Source organism: Solanum lycopersicum, chromosome 11, assembly GCF_036512215.1.
Source record: "Solanum lycopersicum chromosome 11, SLM_r2.1".
Classification (NCBI taxonomy): Eukaryota; Viridiplantae; Streptophyta; class Magnoliopsida; order Solanales; family Solanaceae; genus Solanum; species Solanum lycopersicum.
Genome location: NC_090810.1, coordinates 58965433 through 58987496, shown reverse-complemented (window position 1 = coordinate 58987496; position 22064 = coordinate 58965433). Strand labels below are relative to the sequence as shown.

The window sequence follows — 22064 nt, the reverse complement described above, 5'->3', positions numbered from 1 at the left end:
AGTCGAAGTCGAAAAAAGTATTCTTAATTTTAATAATATTATAACATTTATAACAACATTTCGAAACCATACAATACTGTACACAAAGCAAACACCTCTAAGATAAAAGTTAACACATAATCAGCCTTAAATCTTTGATTAATTTGAGCATCTTCTGTCTTGTTAAAATAGTAAAAACATCAACATCTAAACTTACATTGAGAAAATCATCTTTCTTTGATACATCTTTGAAATACCCAAAACAAAGTATAAACTAACTGAGGTCTAACATGCTAGTACTTTGCATCCAGTGGCCTTACATCTCCAAAGCTGCAACTGGTGGTACACTGCTAAAGGTTAATATGTCCAACTTTATAGAAGCAGAGTAGTATGTTGTGTCTATGCATGTCTTGAGCCAAGGATCTTATCGGAAAAAACCTCTCTACTTGCACAAGGTAAGGGTAAGGTGAACATTCTACGGTCCTCATATTCCATTTGTGGGATTACACTGGGTAATGTTGTTGTTGCAGACTCGTAGAGGGGTTGATATGTATGCATGTGAGAGAACTGAGAAGTATGGCAAACTCATAGATATTTGCACTGAAACAAGGAACCTCTAATTTATGTTATCTTGACATCGCGAAGAAGTCTAGCAGCCATTGCACCACGTCTTCTAGCTTCCCAATCAGTAAGCTTTCTGTTCTCAAGATCCATAACCAGGTTATTGTCTACCTTGTCCTCATTGTCAGTCACATCACCTTGATATTTACTTTCATCTTCGTCTGATCCATTCTTAGTCTCTTCTGTCTGCTGCTGCTGTCTAACAATTTCCGAGGTACTTCCTTGTGACTTGAAGCTCATTATGTATAACTGGATGCTTGGATGTTGGTAAGTACTATCCATCTGCACCGTTTACAAATGCAAACTTCACTGCAACTACCATGACTAAGTTCTACAACTATACACAAAACTGATAATGATAGGAGATTGATTATATGGCCGAGTTACCTTTGCTTTTGGAACTGTTTTGACCTCAAAATGTCTCTTCCATGTCTCAAGCATCTTTTCATGGACATTGGTTGATCGAATTTCATGACCCAACTATAAATGACATGTTCATTAACATAAAGAAAATAAATTTCGCAAGTTATATAAAACATTAGAGGGTACAACACCAGAATTGTTGTCTTTGGTCCAGATAGTGCAATTATTGTCTGCAAAAGCGGTTCCAAAAGATGTTCTGCATAAACCTAGTAAAAATATGGAAGTTTAGTGCAGATAAAACTTTATATGAGCAAGTAGAATTCAACAAAACTTACAACATCAGTCCCAATGATATAGTCGAATGGAGGGCTAACAGCCTTTATATGAGTTTCATTACCCCAGTCCAACTCTGCTGCCTGTATGGAACCAAATGAATCTACAGGGAATAGAGCTTTCAGTCAGATCATAGTCAAATACAACCACAATGGGACACAGGTCAGTTTGCATACAAAAGTACGACAAATGATAAGAGATTATACAGTTCAAAAAGCTAAAAAGATCCGAATGACAGATTAATTTGAAACCTGGATCTGAGATTGTCTGCATGATCCTGGAAGTATTACGCTCAACGTTTCTCATTAGCAATGGCAAAACCTCAGTTTGGTCAGTTGAAACTACATCACATCCAAGTAATGCCATGCCTATGGAAATTTGTTCCATCTCAGACAAAGAACCATGTAACTATAGACGGTATCTAAAAGAATGGAGTCTATTAAAGTAAAAGGCAGCCTACCAAATCCTGCTACGCCACAACCTGCCCCAAGTTCAATCACACGCTTTCCTCTCAATTTAGATGGAGAAAACCTCCCCTTCCGACAATTTCTTTCCTACAATGTAAAATCAAAAGTTTCCAGCTAATAACGTCAATACTGAAGGAGTAGGAGTGCTCAAAAAAGTATATATACATGTACATTAGAAAAGGACTCAACATTGAAAGACAATGATCTCAGTATTCCAGCCTCATCTCAGAAAAGGGAAAACGAAAAAGGAAAATAAGAAATCACAGTCAAGTTTAAGAAAAATGGAAAAAGAGAAGGAATACAGTATGGTAGCAAGGATATACAAATTACTCATTACAGTTAAATAGATAACTCACTACTTCTGTGCGTAGCAGATCAAAACAAAGCAGTGTTGAATAAATTGAAGTTGAAGCATACTATAGGGGACTTAAAAACTCACCAGAAATTTTACTAAAACCATAGATGCATCCCAAACAGTAGTGCCTAAATGCTTCGAATTAGGATCCTGTCATAAAATAAAGTGAACAAGAAAGGCCAATATCTCAAGGTACAATACTGGAAAACAGTTGGAGGTAGTTAAATCTTTTCTTTTTGACAAGAAACAGCAACTTAAAAAAACTTATATCCATGCACTGTTTGGTAAAACCAAACTCTTCTACATAGTTCAAGTTATTCGGAAATGCTTTTGGAGAGCTGAAAGAAATGTCGATAAGTATGTTAACAAGTTTCACTATCGGTGAGTAACGCCACCAAGTTCCACTTTCAGTGAAAGCCAACTGTTCTTTTTTGTAGTCTATGGATGTCCATTACATAACTTCCATTTCTTTCATATGTTCATTGCATATTTTTCATTCGTCAAGTCTAATAAAATGAAAATCATGATTCTCGTTTTCTTTATCTATCAAGATAAACGTGCTATTCATTTAGTACCTCAGTAGAGATGCCAAAATTCAAATGGCATGAAAATAGAGAAATCACTGTGGATCAGGAGTCACTAACATAGCCAAAAGAAAAGAAAGGCTACATACTACATTCAAAGGCCTAATTACCTGGCAAAACTGAAGTTGATGACCAAGAACATCAATGAGTATTGCAGAAGTGTGTGGAGAATTTAATCTGGTTAAAAATTGAGACTTTAGACCACCAAATGACATATACACAAGAAATCATGAGCAAGAGAAAACCAACATCTGTAAGCAACAGAAATCAACGACAACGCCATAGTCCCAAACAAGTCTAAGTAAGAGAGATCAATTCGGTAAACAATTTTACATTGTCCTTCGTCCCATAAGTAGCATTACAAGCTCCTTTTCTCCTCCTCACCTCCCACCCCCTAAGCCCCCAACTCCCTACTCCCCACCTCATCCCAGTGGCAGAGCAAAGTATTTGGTGAATAGTGTGTAAATTTTCTTGTTATACACCTCTAATAACTAACACTTAACCTCCGTACGCCGCATAGTTTTCATGACCATCCTTCGCCCAAGGTGACTCCGCCCATAAACTCCCAATCTCACCTCACCCCATAGTATCTTCTTAGCAGTGTTATCAAAAAGCAAAAAGCACAAAAAAATCTTTATGCTATATGAAACAAAATTACGATATAATAAAATAGCAATTGTTTAGTGTAGAAGCTCATTGTCAATAACGAAAAGTATATCTTATAGCCTTGACGACGAGACTACAGCACACATGATGTGAAGCAAAGCCTTCAAACACATTGTGTGAGCCTCACTTCATTCAACATGCCTTTAACCTAAATTACATATCAATATTCTTGCAATAACATTTTTTTTTCACTTACTACTTATCGAACACCAGAAAATAAGCTTATATCACCGAAAAACACTTTCCATATAACAAACACCCTAAAGAACACATTTTTAATGTGTAATTACAGTTTATACAAAAATGTGAATATGAAATAAGCAATGCACATACCTATCTGCATCCATAGAGAATCAACGAACGGATTTATCCTTCAGTCAAAAAAAAAACGCAAAAACGAAAAGAAATCGATTAATTGCTGAAAAATTGGGCAAATCGTTTCATCAACAAGTAAAACTAAGAAAAAAAAAATCAATCAGCTCAAATCAGTTAGATTATATACCTGATCAAAATTTCTCGCCGGAACATCAACTGAGTTAACCAAAACTGCGCCGAGGGGGCGGCGTTAAAGGGCAGTTAGCTTTTTGTTTACTCTACTAGGTTAGGGGTATTTTAGGGTTTTCCATTATCTTTTAGCAATGTTATATTCTAATGCTTTTAGGGTTTAAGCAGTCAGTTTCAGTCTCCTTCACATCACAAGTCCTTCAAACTCTTTCTTGCCCAGTTTTTACAGGTAAGTTTCTTCCTTCTCTTTTTGTTTTTTTGTTTTGGTTTTGGCATTTTTAATGTTAGTTAGGTTTTGAAGAATGTGTTAGTTTTTACACGTAAGTTTCTTCCTTCTCTTTTTGTTTTGGTTTTGGCCTTTTTAATGTTAGTTAGGTTTTAAGAATGTGTTAGTTTTTGGCTTTTACATATAAATAAGACAGTTTAGATGGTATGAGTAAGCATGTATTCACTGAAACCTTTTGAATTACAATTTTAGTCATGTCTTGGTATAATATGGATACACCAAATGATGAATTAATACTCATCAATTCCTCATATAAAAAGAAAAGTTAGAAACTTTATGTTTATAGAAGCAAACAATCTAGAAGGTGATCTTGTTGTGCAGTTGATCACGCGTAGCCAACCATAGAATGAACCTGGAACCTAGTGTAATCTTGGTCCATATTAATTCAGCAGAAACCACTAGATATTTCGTACCGTATACCAATGTACCATTCTAATAGTTGTCTCCGTTAGTAGCAGCTATTTGGACTTGGGGCATGTGACCAAGGTAATCTCCCATGAATCTCTAAAGAAACTACTCCCAAATACATCAGGTCTAGTAGGACTTGTTGGTCTACAGTTAGCTTCTTACCGGCAGTGAAGAAAACACTGTGAAATCAAGTAGGAGTTGTTGGTCTAGCAATTGCTTATAATATTGCACAAAGACTTCTGCTATCTTCTCTGGGTCTGTATGGGTCTGCTGGTCTTTGTCTTGGATTTGTGTAACTGCTTGAAATAGTTTTCTCTGCTTGATCATCCCCAAGTTTAATCCACATTGCGTTGCTTCTTTGCATGAGAAGCATTTCTGCTAGGTAGCTAACCCTTTTAAACTCCCTCGCCTGCCTCCTTTCCTGCAAAACATTGTAAATATCCTAAGTGGGTGCTTCTTTGTGATGACCCTAAACTAAGTGTTCATCTACAATGACATAAAAGAAAGCAGTCCTAACTGCTCTATTGATAGTTTTTGGGTCATCAAGATAGACTGCTGATTTTGCTCAAGTACAGAATTAACCTCTTGTTCCTGAATTCTTCTGCTATAGCTTCAGTGACATATCTTTACAAATTTCTGGTTATATCATATATGTGACTTGTTAGGGTGTGTAGTCACTCATTTATATAAGAAATAATTCAATGGATTGCGTCAATAAGATAATGAGAAGAACATATAAATTAATCTTTGTGAAATGGCGGAGGCGGAGGAAGAGGAATGAATTTCTCATGAAGTATCATCTCCCTTTAGCAGACCATTTCCGAAAACTGTTTTCCCTGGAGAGAGTAGTATTTATGTTCCCCTTTCGAGGATTGAAAAGAATAAGAAAGACTTGATGAATGATCTCACAATTTGACATCTTGTTATGACGCTTCTTCACATTTTTAACATAGTTTGTGTGAGTTTGCTTCCCTTGGATCTTTATACTCGTTGCATCAGTCATATTTTTGTGACTAGTTTTACTGGGTTTTGAAAAATGATAACCTCTTTTAAGGCATTTCCAAAGATAATCATTCAATCGTTAGTCAAGCTTTGCACTAGTAAAGAAAAAATGTTAGTTGGAAGAGGATGAAATTGAGCTGATCTGCTTAGTTGTTTGATCATGTGTCTCAAGCTCATTTGGAAAAAAAAGGTACTTCTCTGTAAAGCCAAATATAAAGAGCAGTGTCTATTGATTACACAAATAGATGAATGAGGATATTATATTTCATCAAATTTTCTCGTTATACTCTGTTGGCGATCCTCCTCCTCAGCCTCTTTTTATCTATTTGATTTCTCTTTTCCATTGCTTGCTCCGGATTGGGTCCGTGCTCAGCACGGGCACACCATCACTAGTAGTAATATATAATTAGTAGATGGAGTATGTATCTATTAGGAATGATACAAAATAAAATAAATTAGCCAAAACTATCTATTTATGTTTTTTTTCCCCACAAATGTATGCCGGGGCCAAAACTGGAGAAGACATGGGCTAAAGCCCATTCTTGTTGAGTCTATGTCTGCAAACTCCAAACTTATATATATTTTAACCCGACATAACGTTAAACATCTAGACAGCCGCCTGTTGCCATCTCTTTCTGAAACATTAAAGGTATATAGTTCTTTTGTATGTTTTTTTGTTGAGGAACTTGTTGAGTAATTTGGGGGTTATTGAAAGTTTGCTTTAGTGTATAATAAAATGTTGTAGTTGTGTTGAATTGATTTTCGTTTCAAGAATCCATTATACATTCCTATTCTAATAGTCTATTAGAATTTGAGATTTGCCTTTGGTCCAGGGCAAGTTTGATAAAATGTTGTAGTTGTTTTGAATTGATTTTCGTTTCAAGAATATATTATACATTCCTATTCTAATAGTCTATTAGAATTTGAGATTTGCCTTTGGTCCAGGGCAAGTTTGATAAAATGTTGTAGTTGTTTTGAATTGATTTTCGTTTCAAGAATATATTATACACTCTCTATTCTAATAATCCATTAGAATTTTAAGTTTTGCCCTTTGGAATTCAAGTTTGATAAAAGTGATTTTCGTTTCAAGAATCCATAATAGCACATAAGTTATTATAACAATAACATGCTTAGTATAATTCTACAAGTGAGGTTTTGGGAAGGGTTCTAGCTTTGTGTAACCTACTTTCAATATTTTGTTATTTTTCTTGTTGTTGTTAGATCTCAGAGCCATTTCCACCATTTATATTGTTTATATTCTCGTTGTTAGTCACACCTCGGCTTTTCAATATGGTTGTAGTTTGAACCATTGAAACCTGGAACTTTTAACTAAATTGTAAGAGTGAAAGATTCATAACTTACTTATTGATGCTGATATTTATTTAATTGCAGTTAAATAAGTTGCAACTTCAGGGAGTTTAATTCCCAGCTCTTGGGAGGAGAAATTCTGAATGTGACTCAATCTATTTCTCTTGAACTAATTACTGATTTATTTTATCAAAGCTGTTATGAGTGATCCAGCAACTGAATCAAATGATGCTCATTCAAGCTCGCAAGAAGCTAAGAAGCCTCAGATTGAGCCTATTCGGATGCCTACTGTGGAGGAAATAAGGGGCCAAGACATTTGGAACAACTGTGCAGTTCGTAGTGTTGTTAGCGGAGTCATGGGTATGCTTTAATCACAAGGATCTCCTAGTTGATTGAATTTTTGTGTCATGTTGTTTTGTGTTTATTTTACGGATATTATGTCCAAAATGTCAATTCTTGCAATGCCTTGATGTCATAATAATGTTACAAGTGACAAGAGGTAATCCAAGAGTTTTTTTTATGGACTTAATTCCGTTGCTATGACTGTTATTCTCTTGTACTTGTGGAGTTGGAGTTGGGAATGTGTGAGCTTGTTTAAGTTAGCTTACAAGCTCTATCAAGTATCAACTTTCATTGTTTGTGAATGAATCTGTATCTAATTGGATAATTTTTTCTGCTTAACTTGATATCTTTTGTCGATATTTATGGACTTTGCTGTGAGGTTACTTCTGGGGTTCATCGAGATTCTAGTGATGCATTTTTTAGTTTTGTAGGAGGGGGACTTGGTTTGTTCATGGGTATGTTTCTCGGGGCACTGGATAACCCAATAATGCAAGAGGAAATGACTACTAGGCAACAAATTGTATTTCAAGCAAAGCAGATGGGTCGAAGGAGTTGGAGTTCTTGCAAGACTTTTGCTGTTATGGGTTTGGTTTTCTCTGCTGCTGAGTGTACCGTTGAGAAGGTACTTTTGATCCTCATAGATGATGACCTTGTGGTATTCTGCGATTGTCATTTTACAATTTTTCTGTTCACTTTTCGAACCAATAAAATAAAGTTGGAAATCGTTCTCTCTATTAGAATCGGATACTTCTGAAATATTCTAAAACTCAAAAGTAACTGTTTTCTTTGTCCTATGTTTAAAGGTACGGGCAAAGCATGACATTACAAATACAGCAGTTGCAGGGTGCGTAACAGGTGGTGCGTTATCAGCTAGAGGTAAAATTTGTTACCTTGATCATGCAAAAATGTGTACTAAGGTTCTTTACTAGATATACTTTCATATGTTACGTGATTGTTGTATGTTTGGTCTAGATAGAGACATGTAATTTGAGATTCATATAGAGAAGAGCAGATTCTTATTCTTAACTAAATTCATATGGATCGATGTGGTAGATAAGGCAAGACGAGTTCATTGGTTGAAAACTGTGGCTCTCTCAGATTTCAAATAGCGGAATGGAACTGAGCTTGAAGTCAGGGTGTAACTCATCATGTAGAATTCACCTGTTCTTTCTCAGTGCTTTTCCTTTCTTTTTTTTTGGTCGAGTGTTACTTGAAAAGATTGGACCGCAATACTTTGTCCCAAGCTGTGTTTATAAGGTGAACATGCAGGGTGGGGTGCTTTACTAATCAGGTCTTAAAAAACAACAACTTACCCAATGAAATCTCACTAAGCGGGGTTTTAGGAAGGTAGAGAGAACGTAGACCTTATAACTACCTCGTGGAGATAGAGAGGTTGTTTCTGAAAGATCCTTGACTCAAGTGTATCAAACCCAAGTAGAGGAAGAAGAAAACAGTGAAGAATCAGGGGTTTCAAAATATTTGAAAAAATTAACAAGCAAAAGTTTGATTTTATTAACTGCAAAAAGTTTGTTGGAATAGGAACTTTGTGTAAAATCCAAAAGAGAAGTAGAAAAAATGATTTTACTTAGGCATAACTCATGATAATAAATCTGCACAATAATATCCTGAACTCTCCAGATTCTTAGCTATAGAACTACACAACTATAGTTTGTAGTCAAATACTTGCAATAAGATTCAGACATGAATATTTTCGGGGAATACATGACGGACTATCTGATTCATAAAGCTTGCAAAAGACATTTAAGTTGCCACGGGTGGAATAGTTCATAACGTACATGAACTTAGGTAGGAGGTTGTTGTTTGCCGCGGATTAGGGTAGAGGTGAGTAGGTAGTAGAGCGTTGTCTTGCTTATCCTTCCGTACTGGTAGTCATAGTATTTCTCCTTTACTTTCTTGTCCTTCAGTTTCTGTTACTATTTACTTACTGTCTCTTGTACTTCAATTATCGCTCTTTTTTGTTCTTAGTAATTTTCCCTTATTTCTCTACTTCCGTTATTTCTTTCTTTGATATGCTTTTCCTTGAGCTGAGAATCTATCGGAAACAAGCAATCTAACTCCCAAGGTAGGGGGTAAGGTCTGCGTACACTCTACGCTCTCCAGACTCCACTTGTGGGATTACAATGGGTTTATAGCACAATCTAATTTCGTTTCAGGTGGACCACAAGCTGCGTGTATGGGTTGTGCCGGCTTCGCGACATTTTCGGTCTTGATAGAGAAGTTCTTGGATAGATATCACTAGACAAGATTGATCATTCTTCAGCCTGGATGATGTAACCTACACCAACCTACTTTTATATTTAGAATCAGATTCTTTTTGTTCAAATTCTATGACAGTGCACAGTGTTGTAGATGTGCCATGCCGCGCACTTTTATAGTCGTATTTGTCCGATTAAATGAAAGAAATGAGGATTCATATGAACGATTCTAACTTCGAGACGTAGTTATTGTTGATTTCCCCTTTGTGAATTCCTTTGAGTTTGTGCTTCTGGTCCTAGAAACTTGTCAATTTTCAAAATTAGTTGTGTAATAAAGTGAATCAAATATGGTACGTTCATGTCAATGTTTTATTAATTTAAATTTCACTATGATATTACTTTTTCTCATTTTATTAATCAAGTAGTGGGGAAAACACACGTTTGTTATATTCAAATGTTGTGAATGTGCTCACTCAAAAAAAGTTAAACAATAACTATATTATTATAAAAGTTAAATAATAATAATAATAAAATTAATTTAAGAAAAGTTTGACATTTTTAGGGAAAATATAGAAATTAGACCCATTAAGCAAAGTATTTATCTAAATTCAACCCAAACCAATGTATCTAACCTTGTTTTATTCACTGAAATATTGTTGATATCATTGGAGTATATTGATATACTTTAATGATATATATATATATATATCTATATATATATATATACACATTCTGATAGTATCAAGCAGTAATTGAACAGCTTTTTTTATTGGAACACTGTCTATTCCTTCTTGATGCCATCTTCCTAAGAGTGTATATATATACACATCAAGTAGTAAACGTGAATTAATAGTTAAAAACAAAGGATATAAAAGTAAGGGGATAGCCGCGTATAAATAGTTTATCTTTTTGGGGTACAAGTATTCATTTTCCTTTAGTTTTAAGGGTAGAGGTGAACAAAAATAAATGAGGCAAGGGACATTTGTAGCCGAAGGTGAATAAATGTTATATTTAAGCGTAACTTATAGAAATCTCACTAGTTTAGGAGCTAATTACTTAGATACATGTTAGTTTGCAATATTACGAATCTTACTTTGTTCTAGGGCCTTCAGATACATCTAGATACACGTATCTCGGGATACATAGGTCAAAATTAATTGTGATTTGTTCTAGATAGACTGTATCCAAGTAGATGCATATGTACACAGATAAATCCACCTCGCTTCCCTCGCCACTCTCCTATATATACGATACCCTAGATACACGTGAATCATATTAGATGCATTCACACGCGTGATTCACATGTATTCGGGTCGCTCGCCTCCCTCCCGTTCTCACTTGCTTCCCTCGCTATTTCAATGTATATGGTAGTATAAAAAAATATATCTAAGTGTATGACTTACAATATGTTATATAATTATTAATTAATGATATAATATGTAAATATTTCAAACTATTGGAGAACCAATAAAATACGATAGAAATATTTATATAATTAGATGATTTCTCCTAACGTTTTCAGATAGTCCGACGATATTTTTGACCCTTCTAAATAAACATCTCTATCATTGATAAGCAAAGCTTGACCTAATGAAAGAATATTCGTGGTAAGTGGTCACTAATGACGGTGATAATTAAGTGCTCTTATGTGTTAATTAATTAATTAATAGACACATGACATAAAATCTGATTAATCACCCCCTTAATTTTTTTTAATTAACATAAATAAAATGGGCAGCACTAAAGCAAAAAAAACATATAAATGAAAAAAAAAAATATTGTTAGTGGGAAACAGATTAGACTTTCACCAATTAATAAGTTCTCTTTTTCACTGATTTCAACTTAAATTACTTTTTCTAGTTCCATATTAGTTATTTATTTTTAGAAAAGAAAATTATAAATAAAAAATAATTTTACTAATTTCTTTAAGAATATTTTATATATTTTTTCAAATTCAACGTAGATAAAGTTGACTACTAGCTACGATTCTTTATTAGGTACTATTTTTGTTTCTTCTTTGTTTATTTGTTTTCCCTTTTATTTAAATTAATAATGTGATAATATTTAATTTAACTGATATAGAATTAAATATTATGTATATTTCTATCATTTTTTCATAAATTTTTTGCAGACAAATTTTTGACTGGGACACCAAATTAATAAGCTAATATACATGAAAAATCAAGAAAATAGCTTAATTTCTAAAAGTGTGGCTCGTAATAGCAAAAATATGCCTTCGAAAATTAATGGGAGTACACATAATGCTCCCCCAACTTACTATGGATATCCTCATAAAGTTTTTCCAGAAAAACTTTTGGCGTTTCTCAAGGCCCCAAATTTATGTGCTAATACGCACGAAAGGCCATGAAAAGTAGTATAGTTCCTAAAAGTTGGTTCGAAAATTTAAAAATATCCCTTAAAAATAATAGTAGTATACACAATGCTACCCCTACTCATTATGGATGTCCTCATAAAAAATTTTCAAAAAAACTTTTGTCGTTTTCCAAGGCGCCAAATTCATGAGTTAATACACACGAAAAAAGCCAAGAAAGTTGTAAGGTTTCTAAAAGTTAGTTCGTAAAATTTAAAAAGGAAAAATTACATATAATAGCAAACTAATAACCTAAAATAAATGGAGTAGCTATGATTTGATTTAATTGTGCTCCAAAGCAAACGTTTGCAAAAAAATTGTCAGGCACCTCTCTCCCAAATATCTCGCTCGCCGCTCTCCTCCAATCTCTCGCTCGCTTCCTCACTTTTTATACAAACACAAGTGTGTAAAAATTGTTTCTAATTGTATAAAGCAAAGAAAAATTATATAAATACATATATTTTTGTTCTCCTCTCTCCCCTCTTCTAGATCTCGCTCGCCTCGCCGCCCTCGCCTTTCTCACTTATACAAACAGAAGCGAAATGTATAAATTGCGTTTCCGTTTGTATAAAGCGTGAGACAATTATATATACATATGCAAGTACATATATTTTCGTCGTATACACTAATAATTATACAATAAAAATACTCCCCTGCACAGTTTCTTTTGTCATTCTCTCTTTCTCGTTTTATACAATTTTCAAATTGTATCTAATTTCTCTCTTTCTCGTTTTATACAATTCGTTTCAATTGTATATTCCTTGTCAAGTCTCTTTTGTCTTTCTCTCTTTCTCATTTTATAAAAATTCAAATTGTATATAATCGTTCTATACACTTATATAATCCAATTCGTTTTATACCCTTCGCTTTTATACAGTTCTCTGTCCAAGTGTCTTTCTCTTTCTTGTTTTATACACTTTGTTTTATGCAATTTGCTTCAACTGTATATGTATAGCGAATTATACAGTTTCTATGTTTGCTATGGAGCGCAACTATGCAAACTTTGTTATAACATACAAATATGAATTTTTTATTTGCTATATCTGAAAATTACCCATTTAAAAATATGTCTTAAAAATGATAAGAGCATACACAATGCTCCCCCAACTCATTACAGATGTTCTCATAAAGTTTTCTTAGAAAAAAAAATTGGATTTCCTTAAGGCGCCAAATTCATCTGTTAATATATACACATGAAAAACTAAGAAAGTCGCATAATTTTAAAGTTAACTTTCAATTACAAAAATTATGACTTAAATGACAGAAATGTACGTAATGCTCTCTCAATTCATTATGGAGATCTCCCTAAAGCTTTTTCAAAAAGAAAAAAAATAGGAATATCTCAAAGCATCGAATTCATAAGCTAATACAAATTAAGAACAAAAGAAATCACACAATTTCTAAAAATTGACTTGTAAATACTAAAATATGCCTCCACTAATCTTCTTGACTCCTTCATATGTTTAGTTTATATCCTCTTAGTAAATATAATATTTAATTTCACCTCTAATCATGCGTTATGCTCTTATCACTATATACGACAATTTTTATGATACACATGCAGGGGCGGAGCTACCCTTAATGAAGGGGCGGAAAACTATATTATTTATATATGGTTAAAATAAATTTATATGTATATATAGTAAATGTTAACCCCATTCGGCTATATATTTCTACAAATTTTAAATTACCTGATTAAAAATTCTGACTCTGCCTCTGTACACATGCACTTTGATTAATAATTAGGTGTAAATTAAAGAAAGTGGATACATTCCGTAATGAAGAAAAACATTGTATTATGGTATGGAATTTAAAATATTTCGTATCATATATTACCAAAAATATTTTGTATAACTTTTGGGGCCACTATTAAGCAACTTGAATATTAAAAGTCTAAAGTAGCCACTTGATGAGCTCACCTATGAAAAAGAACCACACAATTTATATATATATATATATATATATATATATATATATATATATATATATATATATATATATATATATATATATATATATATATATATGTCATTTGTGGCAAAAATGAATTAAAATGTGAATGTATAAAGTAGGTAGCTTTATATAAAAATTGATCTTATTTTAAATAAATAATCATGAATTTTCAATAATATGAGTCTGTAATTATTGGCTAGCTAACAAAATATATTTAATACCTTATTTTCTAAATGATTATTCATTCAAATTTTATTTTGAAACTCACGTAATTAACCTATTTTCTTTTAATTAACTTTAAATTTGGGATAAATTCATGAGAAATCTAATTATATTTTATCAGATATAATGGGACACCACTTTCTTTACAAAATATCATAATAAAAATAACTTTTAGGGACAATAAATAAATATATTAATAAAAAGAGCTAAAAATTTTATCAACATTATTTAAGTATCATTAAATCCAATATCATTAAAGTGTTTGGGGACATATACAAAAAGTCCTGATTGCTGTTAAAAAACATATACAGTGGCAATTGAGCTATTATTGTTAATTAATTGCCGCTAAAGATAATTGAGCCCCGGAGCATGTAAATCCTCATTTTGCCGATTTTCGGGTGCTATATTTACCATCTTTTTTGGTGATCTGGATTCCGACGTTATTTTTGCCCAAATTTTTTGTGGACGTCTGTTAAGACGTTAGCTATGGAGCTAGTTGGCCCTAATGGCCAAAACGACCTATTTTCAAGGTCGAAGGAGCCCCGGAGCAAGTAAACCCCTTATTTTACCAATTTTTGTGTACTATAGTCCATGGATTTTGCTGTCATTTTTGTCAAATTTTCTGTGGACATCGATTAAGACATCATCTATTGAGCCAGTTGGCCCCAACGGACAAAAGGGTCCATTTTCAATGTCAAACGATCCCTAAGAGCAGGTAAACCCCCCATTTTATCGATTTCGTGTACTATAGTCCATGAATTTTTGGAGATTCAAAATTCCGACGTTATGTTATCCAATTTTTTATGAAGATCTATTAAGACGTTACCTATGGAGTATGTTGGCCTTAACGGCCAAAAAGACCCATTTTCAAGGTCAAGCGAGCCTTGAAGAAGGTAAACCCTCTATATTGATGATTTTCGTGTTCTATTATAGTTCACTATCTTTTTAAGTGATCTGAAATTCCGAGTTATTTATGCAAAAATAAATTTGTGGACGTACGTTGCCAATTTTCGTGTGCTATATTCCATAAATTTCTGATAATCTGAAATTCAGACGTCATTCCTGCCCAAATTTTCATGGACGTTCGTTAAAACGTTATTTGTGGAGATACTTGGGCCTGACGGTCAAAGCTACCCATTTTGAGGTTAAACAAGCCCTGAAGCAGGTAAATCTCCCATTTTATCGATTTTTGTGTGCTATAGTCTATTGATTTTTGGTGATCCGGAATCCCGACGTCTCTTTTGCCCATTTTTTTTATGGCCGTCCTTTCAGATGCTAGCTATGGAGCCAGTTTGCCCTGTCAAATAAAACAACTTATTTTCAAAGTCAAACGAGCCCACATTGTGTTGATTTTCATGTACTATTGTCCACTGATTTTGATGATCTGGAATTTCGACGTCTTTTTTGTCCATAGTTTTTGTGGACGTCTGTTAAAACGTTAGCTATGGAGCTAGTTGGCTCTGACGGTCAAAACAAACCATTTTGAAGGTCAAACAAGCCCCGGAGTAGGTAAACCCTCACTTTGTTTAACCTTCAAAATGTATTATTTGAGTCGTCAGGGTCAATTGTCTCCATAGCTAACGTCTTTACAGACGTCCAAGGAAAATTTTAGCAAAAATAACAACGGAATTTCGGATCACCAAAAAAGATGGTGAACTATAGCACACGAAAATCGATAAAATGGGGGTTCCTGCTTCGGGGCTCGTTTTAACTTTAAAATGGATCGTTTTGGCCGTCAAGACCAACATGCTCCATAACTTACATCTTAACGGATGTCCACGAAAAAATTGGGAAAAATGACGTTGGAATTTCAGATCACCAAAAATCCATGGACTAGTACACAAAATTGGTAAAATGGGGATTTATTTGCTCCGGAGCTCATTTGACGTTAAAAATGGATCGTTTTTGCCCTTAGGGCCAACTGGCTCAATAGCTAATGTCTTAGCGGACGTCCAAGACAAATTTGGACAAAAATGATATTGAAATTTCGGATCACCAAAATATCTATGGACTATAGTACACGAAAATCACCAAAATAAGAGTTTACCTGCTGCGGGGCTCATTTGACATTGGAAATGGACCATCTTGTCAATTTGGACAACTAGATCCATAGCTAACATCTTAATGAACGTCCACGAAAAATTTTGACAAAAATAATATCAGAATTTCGGATCAGCAAAAAAGATAGTGAACTAGAGCACACGAAAATTAAAAAAAAATAGAGATTTACCTGCTCCGAGGCTAGTTTGACCTTTAAAATGGGTCGTTTTGACCGTCAGGGCCAACTGGCTTCATAGCTAACATCTTAACAGACGACCACAAAAAATTTGGGCAAAAATGACTTAGAATCCTGGATAACAAAAAATTCATGGACTATAGGACATGAAAATCATCTAAATGGGGTGTTTACCTGCTCCGAGGCTCGTTAGACCTTGAAAATGGATCGTTTTAACCGTCAGGGTCAACTGACTCCATAACTAACGTCTTAAGAGACGTCCATAAAAATATAGGCAAAAATGACATCGAAATTCTAGATTACCAAAACTTCATGGACAATAGTACACGAAAATCGGCAAAATAGGGGTTTACCACTCTGGGGCTTGTTTGACCTTGAAAATGGACCGTTTTGGTCGTCAAGGGCAACATGCTCCATAGCTAACGTCTAGACGGACGTTAACAAAAAATTTTTGCAAAACTAACGTCGAAATTCTAAATTACCAAAAAAGACGGTGAACTATAGCACAGAAAAATTAACAAAATTGGGGGTTTACCTGGTCTGGGTTCGTTTGACCTTTAAAATGGAATGTTTTGACCATCACGACCGACTGAATCCATAGCTAACGTCTTAAAGGACATCCATGAAAAATTTTGACAAAAATAACGTCGAAATTTTGAATCACAAAAAATTCAAGGATAGTACACGAAAATCGATAAATGGGGGGTTTACCTGCTCCGGGACTCGTTACCTTTAAAATGAACTGTTTTGGACTTCAGAGCCAACTGGCTCCATAATAACGTCTTAACGTACGTCCACAAAATTTTTTGACAAAAATAATATCAAAATTCCGAATCACTATTTTGTTTTAATTGCTTTTTCATCTAATGTTCAATATTCTTTTTAATTTCTTAATTAATTTGAATTCACATTTCATAATGAGGAGCATTCTGTGTGTATATAAAAAAATTATTTACGACACTTGAAATATCTTTTTTTCAATTCTTACCCAATATCTCTGATATGCGGTGTATAATTCTCAAATAATATTGTCACTCGACAGCTCAAAAATGACCAGTACAAAACCATGTGATCTGTCCTCGGCTAACCCGAGCTTACCCAGGGCCTTACCGCCCGAACCAGCAAGACTAATGTCTACTTATACCTTTGAGAGGTCCACTTATACTATTGATAAAATCTCTAAATTAATAAGGCTCCGGTTATGTTGTTACATAAGATGAAATTCAATCTAACAAGCAGACTACCTTCAGCTATGTCTGGCATAAAGCTAATTAAAATTTAAATGCTACCTACCATAATTTTTCCATCCAATAAATTATTTTTGACATAAAAAGATGTTTGTCCAACCAAAAACTAAATAAAATCATGAAAAAGTTAGAAAACAATTTTTTTTTTATATATATTTCACTTTTATTATAATACAAGAAACTTTGAACCCTCTCTATATATATCACACAAATTAGGAATCTCAATTCTATCACACATCCCAACTTCGTCTTCTTTTCAAAGAAACAAATAAATAATAATAATACATTATGTAAATATATTAATTAACCAATAATAAATCAAATACATCACAATTTCATATTTTGCTCATTAATAGTAATAACAACATGATTATTTGATAATTCTATTTTCTCCACCACCACCATCTTATTTGTATTAATTATTTCTTTACTACTTTTTGTGGTTTTAAAATTAGCTAATGAAGCAAGTTCATTAACCCCTTGTCCAATTTCTTCAACACAAGTAACAATATCTCTTAAAATTGATGCAATTGTAGTTAATGGAATTACTTGTAGTAAATTAATTTCTTCCCAATTATTAATTCTTGATTTTAGAAGTGAATTTAATTTCTTGGCTGAATTTTTTGCATTTGTGACATGTTCATCAGCTGAAATTGGCAAATTCATTTTCCTCATAGATTTTGACAATTCTTTTAGTGCTTTTCCACATTCTATGCTCATTCTCATTGATGTTTCTTTGATCATTTCCTTGATCTCCTCTGGTGCCTGAAATCGAAAATATCGAGTTTGAGTTCTGTGCACCGATAATAATACTGTCAAAAAAAATTAATATAGTTAAGTAAGATCACTTAAAATGTTATTATACAGTAATAACTTGTTCAGTGTAATTCCACAAGCGAAGTCTGAGTACAATACTGATATCTAATGAAGGTAGATAGATTTGTTGTTTCCGTTAGACATTTCAAAACATGTGTAAAAAGGAAATGCAATAGCAAAAAAGCAAGTTCAAAAAATACTAATGGAGAAAAAACATATTTTGAAAGAGTTAAAAGTTATATACATTGACGATACAAAATATAATTGCAATAATATCATATCTCTTATTTATAGGTATTTTGATAATTAATAAGTATATAGCTATAATAAATATTAGCAGTTAATAACATGATAAAAATAATAACTTACTTTAATTTCAGAGTTAATATAGCCATTGAGTGCATCAATCCTACATGCACATTGCCTAATAAGACCTCCAATTTTCAAATATTGTTTCCATGGATGTCTATACTTAAATTGTCCATGCCCTGGCTCCCATTTTGCAAAATTGGCCTGTAAAATAATATTTAAATACTTGAGTTAATTAAAAAATAAATACTGATATTTTTTTAAAAAAATAAAATAAAATCGGGGGTAGGCGAAGGGGAAAATAAGGAGGGGATTATATTATAATATGGAAAATTGAATTCTCACGGTGAAAGTTCAGGTAGCCAATCGATTGAACTGCTAAGATTTCCGTTATATATATATATATACACACACTTGTTCAAAAAAAATGAAAATAAGAATTACATACCAAAGTTTCTTCAGTATTCTTTGAGTTAAGAACACTTTTATACTCTATCAAGGATGGTTTAGCAACCTTTGATTCTGTAATATCCTCTGATGATTTAAAAATCTCATCTCCAAATCCTGCATTTTTTTTAATTAAAATATTTATATTATAAAGTTATAAAACAACATAATCGAATTCTAGTTATTATTATTTTATTCAATAATCCTCACGATTTATAGTTCAGTGTAATAGTCTTTTTAAGAATCTATCATCTCATTATAGATCCATAATATCTATCTATATAAAATAGGTCGATTCTAATTCTAGTTATTATTATTTTATTCCATAATCCTCATGATTTATAATTCAATGCTATCTATCAATAAAGTCTTTTAAGATGTATAGTTTTGTTATGATCCAATAATATCTATCTATATATAAAAGAAGTCGATTATAATTCTAGTTATTATTATTTTATTCAATAATCCTCACGATTTTTAATTCAATGGTATCAGTCGTGGTCTTTTAAGATCTATCGTTTCTTCATGATCCATAATATATAAAACCACATATAAAAGAGAATTCTAATTCTAGGTATTGTTATTTTATTTAATAATCCTCACGATTTATAGTTCAGTGGTCTTTTAAGATGTATCATTTCGTTATGATCCAAATATATAAAATTACGTATAAAAGAGAATTATAACTCTAATTATCATTGTTTTAAGATGTATCGTTTTGTTATGATCCATAGTTATCTATGGACTATATATAATATTATCAAAATAAGTGGAATTATTATTTTTAATTTTAATTACCTTCTAAGAAGTTGCCAATTTTTTCCATATTTTTTGCTACTAATTTGTGTAGATCTTCACCAGCCCACACAGGGCAAACAAATATAGAAACAATAATACAAACAGAAGCACCCATGAGTATTGTTGAGATTCTTTTATGTGCCATATCCACTATTTCATCAACTCTAAAACCAGATATTGAGACTAAACAAAATGTTAATATGAAAATTAACATTCCATAATCATATCTGGCCTTCACTTGAGGAAAGAATCTTATAAAAGTTAATGCAAATGCTGCATGCATAAGAAAAATAAAATTGTCATATTAGTAAATTAAAATAATAATAATAATAATAATATAAGAATTAACGACAGATAATTTCTATCGTTGAATTTCAAAAAAAAAAATTCACCATTTATGTTTGTTCAATATTAATATGACGGATTATCAAAAAAAAAATCATGTTGATTACTATGGTTAAAGAAAAACATGAATTAGCGATAGTCAACTACTATTACAGAAAAGCAAGACTATTGTTATTTTTCTAATATGATATTTTAAATATCATAAAATTAGCTATGAACTGTTTAACGATCGATCGATAGATATGGGAATTTAAAAATATATATATATAACCTTGTAGAAAGACAAATAGACCAAGAAGTATTGGCTCCACAACTTTACCACTTGCACTAGCCAAATAATGTGCACCAACCCCTAGTGCACCAGCTAGCAAGGTTGCCATTCCCCTATTTAATCCTTTTCCAAGTGTAGCACCTACAAAAATAAAAAAATAATAATCATTTTAAAAAAAATCAACACTAATTTTTTTTTAAAAAAAATATTTAATGACAATATAGGTTCAAATAGTATATATGACATGTGTATTTGTGTATAACGTACCAACAGAAAATTCAAAAACGACAACCACAGTCATGATCGCCCACATCGTAGAAACACCAAAACCATTGTAAAGGGGTTGGAAATAATAGAATAATGAAACTAAAGTGAGTGATAAACCAACTTTAAGTGAGTGAATCACTCTTCTTGGATCATCTTTAGCATTTTTCTTGAATTGCTTAGCAATTCCAACAATGTTAGCAAATATTTTTTCATGCAAAGATTTGAACCATAATAATCCCTTGGTGAAAAAAGTACTTGGCTTTTCATCATTGTTCATAGAAGCAATCTCCATAGTAATAATAATAAAAATAAATATTTGACCAAAATTATGCAAAAATAATCCAAAAATAGAATGTGAGAGATAAGAAAAAGACAAATAAGTTTATGGGATTACTAATAAGACATGTTGTGTCTGATAGCCTCATATTTATAGAGAGAACAAAGGAATAATGGATGGTGACAAATCAAGAAAATATTTTTAAAATATTTGTAAAAATTATTTTTATTTTTTAAAGTTAATATTTTTAGGTGCTACTTTTCATGTACGATGGAAGTACAAGGAAAGTGCATAAAAAAGAGAGGTTGAAAATGATGAAGTGAATTTATTTTATTTTATTTTTACAAAAAAAAAAAAGAAGTTATAATAAATTGTATTTTAATTATCCATCTGTTATCCACATAGTGAGATTAATGGGTCAAAAGTAAAGTTTTTTTTAGAATAGGGCAAACCATTTTTTGGGATCTTTTTAAGAACTTGTTAAAATTGGAATTGGTTGGCCATGTAGCATTTTTCTTAGGTTTCTCACCAAGTGTCTATGTTCACGGTATTTATTTCGAAGTTTGATTAATTTAAATTTGAATCGAAAAATCTCATTTCACGTTGAATGTGAAATACTAACTAAAAGGTAAGTTTATACCGAACTAAATTTATAAAATTCCGATATTTAATACTTATTTACAATTATCAAAATTAAAATTTGAAAATATCAAACCAGTGAATGTCTACCTAATTGTTAATTACTCCTAAGTATCTAACATGAGCTTTGATACATGTACTGATCATAGTGACCTAAGACAAAAAAAAAAAAAAAACCTAGATATGCAAAGTATATCAACTATCAATTGTAGATGATTTTTTTTCTTTATATTCATGATAAGACATCCCAACTTATTATTTCATCACAATTTTTTATAGTAGCCACTTATTTTTTATTTTTTATACGATGTCTGATATTACTTTGAAGCCTAACAAAATCAAAATCGTTTTGAAAAATCGTATTTTAGGGGTAAGATACTCCTAACAAAAAAAAATAATGTTCAAGATTTAAACATATGAAATCTCTAATTA

At 32.3% G+C, this 22064-nt stretch overlaps 3 protein-coding genes across 7 annotated transcripts; 1 reads left to right on the top strand and 2 right to left on the bottom strand.

Annotated features, from left to right (window-relative positions):
- Positions 1-109: 109 nt before the first annotated feature.
- On the bottom strand, positions 110-4010 carry LOC101248356 (uncharacterized). Of its 2 annotated transcripts, XM_004251054.5 has the most exons (10): positions 3871-4010; positions 3702-3739; positions 2813-2879; positions 2203-2268; positions 1757-1850; positions 1548-1664; positions 1299-1399; positions 1155-1229; positions 988-1080; positions 110-882 (listed from the first exon to the last, which is right to left on the bottom strand). In XM_004251054.5, the coding sequence occupies exons 2-10, from the start codon at positions 3713-3715 to the stop codon at positions 601-603; spliced, it is 909 nt and encodes a 302-aa protein (XP_004251102.1). In that variant the 5' UTR covers positions 3716-3739; positions 3871-4010; the 3' UTR covers positions 110-600. The 2 variants fall into 2 exon arrangements, with proteins under 2 accessions (XP_004251102.1, XP_069147720.1); XM_069291619.1 differs by having other exon boundaries at positions 110-909; positions 988-1229.
- LOC101248641 (mitochondrial import inner membrane translocase subunit TIM22-4) lies at positions 3962-9827 on the top strand. 2 transcript variants are annotated; one of them, XM_004251055.5, is made up of 5 exons: positions 3962-4101; positions 7072-7236; positions 7650-7840; positions 8022-8094; positions 9393-9827. In XM_004251055.5, exons 1-5 carry the CDS (start codon positions 4020-4022, stop codon positions 9476-9478), a joined length of 597 nt encoding a protein of 198 aa, XP_004251103.2. In that variant the 5' UTR covers positions 3962-4019; the 3' UTR covers positions 9479-9827. The 2 variants fall into 2 exon arrangements, with proteins under 2 accessions (XP_004251103.2, XP_004251104.1); XM_004251056.5 differs by having other exon boundaries at positions 3972-4101; positions 6961-7236.
- A 7763-nt stretch (positions 9828-17590) lies between these two features.
- Positions 17591-21802, bottom strand: LOC101247985 (aluminum-activated malate transporter 2-like). Of its 3 annotated transcripts, none has more exons than XM_026028402.2 (6): positions 20717-21802; positions 20450-20590; positions 19834-20106; positions 19037-19152; positions 18649-18792; positions 17591-18228 (listed from the first exon to the last, which is right to left on the bottom strand). In XM_026028402.2, exons 1-6 carry the CDS (start codon positions 21006-21008, stop codon positions 17791-17793), a joined length of 1404 nt encoding a protein of 467 aa, XP_025884187.1. In that variant the 5' UTR covers positions 21009-21802; the 3' UTR covers positions 17591-17790. The 3 variants fall into 3 exon arrangements, with proteins under 3 accessions (XP_025884187.1, XP_069147553.1, XP_069147554.1); XM_069291452.1 differs by having other exon boundaries at positions 20498-20590; XM_069291453.1 differs by having other exon boundaries at positions 18058-18275.
- Positions 21803-22064: the final 262 nt, after the last annotated feature.

Excerpts from the sequence above, each read along its gene's own strand:
- LOC101248641 (XM_004251055.5), top strand. The coding sequence starts at position 4,020 with ATGCTTTTAGGGTTTAAGCAGTCAGTTTCAGTCTCCTTCACATCACAA. Across the intron at positions 7,841-8,021 it reads CTGAGTGTACCGTTGAGAAG|GTACGGGCAAAGCATGACAT; the intron begins GTACTTTTGATC and ends CTATGTTTAAAG. Across the intron at positions 8,095-9,392 it reads TGGTGCGTTATCAGCTAGAG|GTGGACCACAAGCTGCGTGT; the intron begins GTAAAATTTGTT and ends ATTTCGTTTCAG.
- LOC101247985 (XM_026028402.2), bottom strand. The coding sequence starts at position 21,008 with ATGGAGATTGCTTCTATGAACAATGATGAAAAGCCAAGTACTTTTTTC. Across the intron at positions 18,793-19,036 it reads AGAATACTGAAGAAACTTTG|GCCAATTTTGCAAAATGGGA; the intron begins GTATGTAATTCT and ends ATTATTTTACAG. Across the intron at positions 18,229-18,648 it reads ATATTAACTCTGAAATTAAA|GCACCAGAGGAGATCAAGGA; the intron begins GTAAGTTATTAT and ends TTTCGATTTCAG.
- LOC101248356 (XM_004251054.5), bottom strand. Across the intron at positions 1,400-1,547 it reads GCAGACAATCTCAGATCCAG|ATTCATTTGGTTCCATACAG; the intron begins GTTTCAAATTAA and ends TATTCCCTGTAG. Across the intron at positions 1,230-1,298 it reads ATATCATTGGGACTGATGTT|GTTTATGCAGAACATCTTTT; the intron begins GTAAGTTTTGTT and ends TATTTTTACTAG.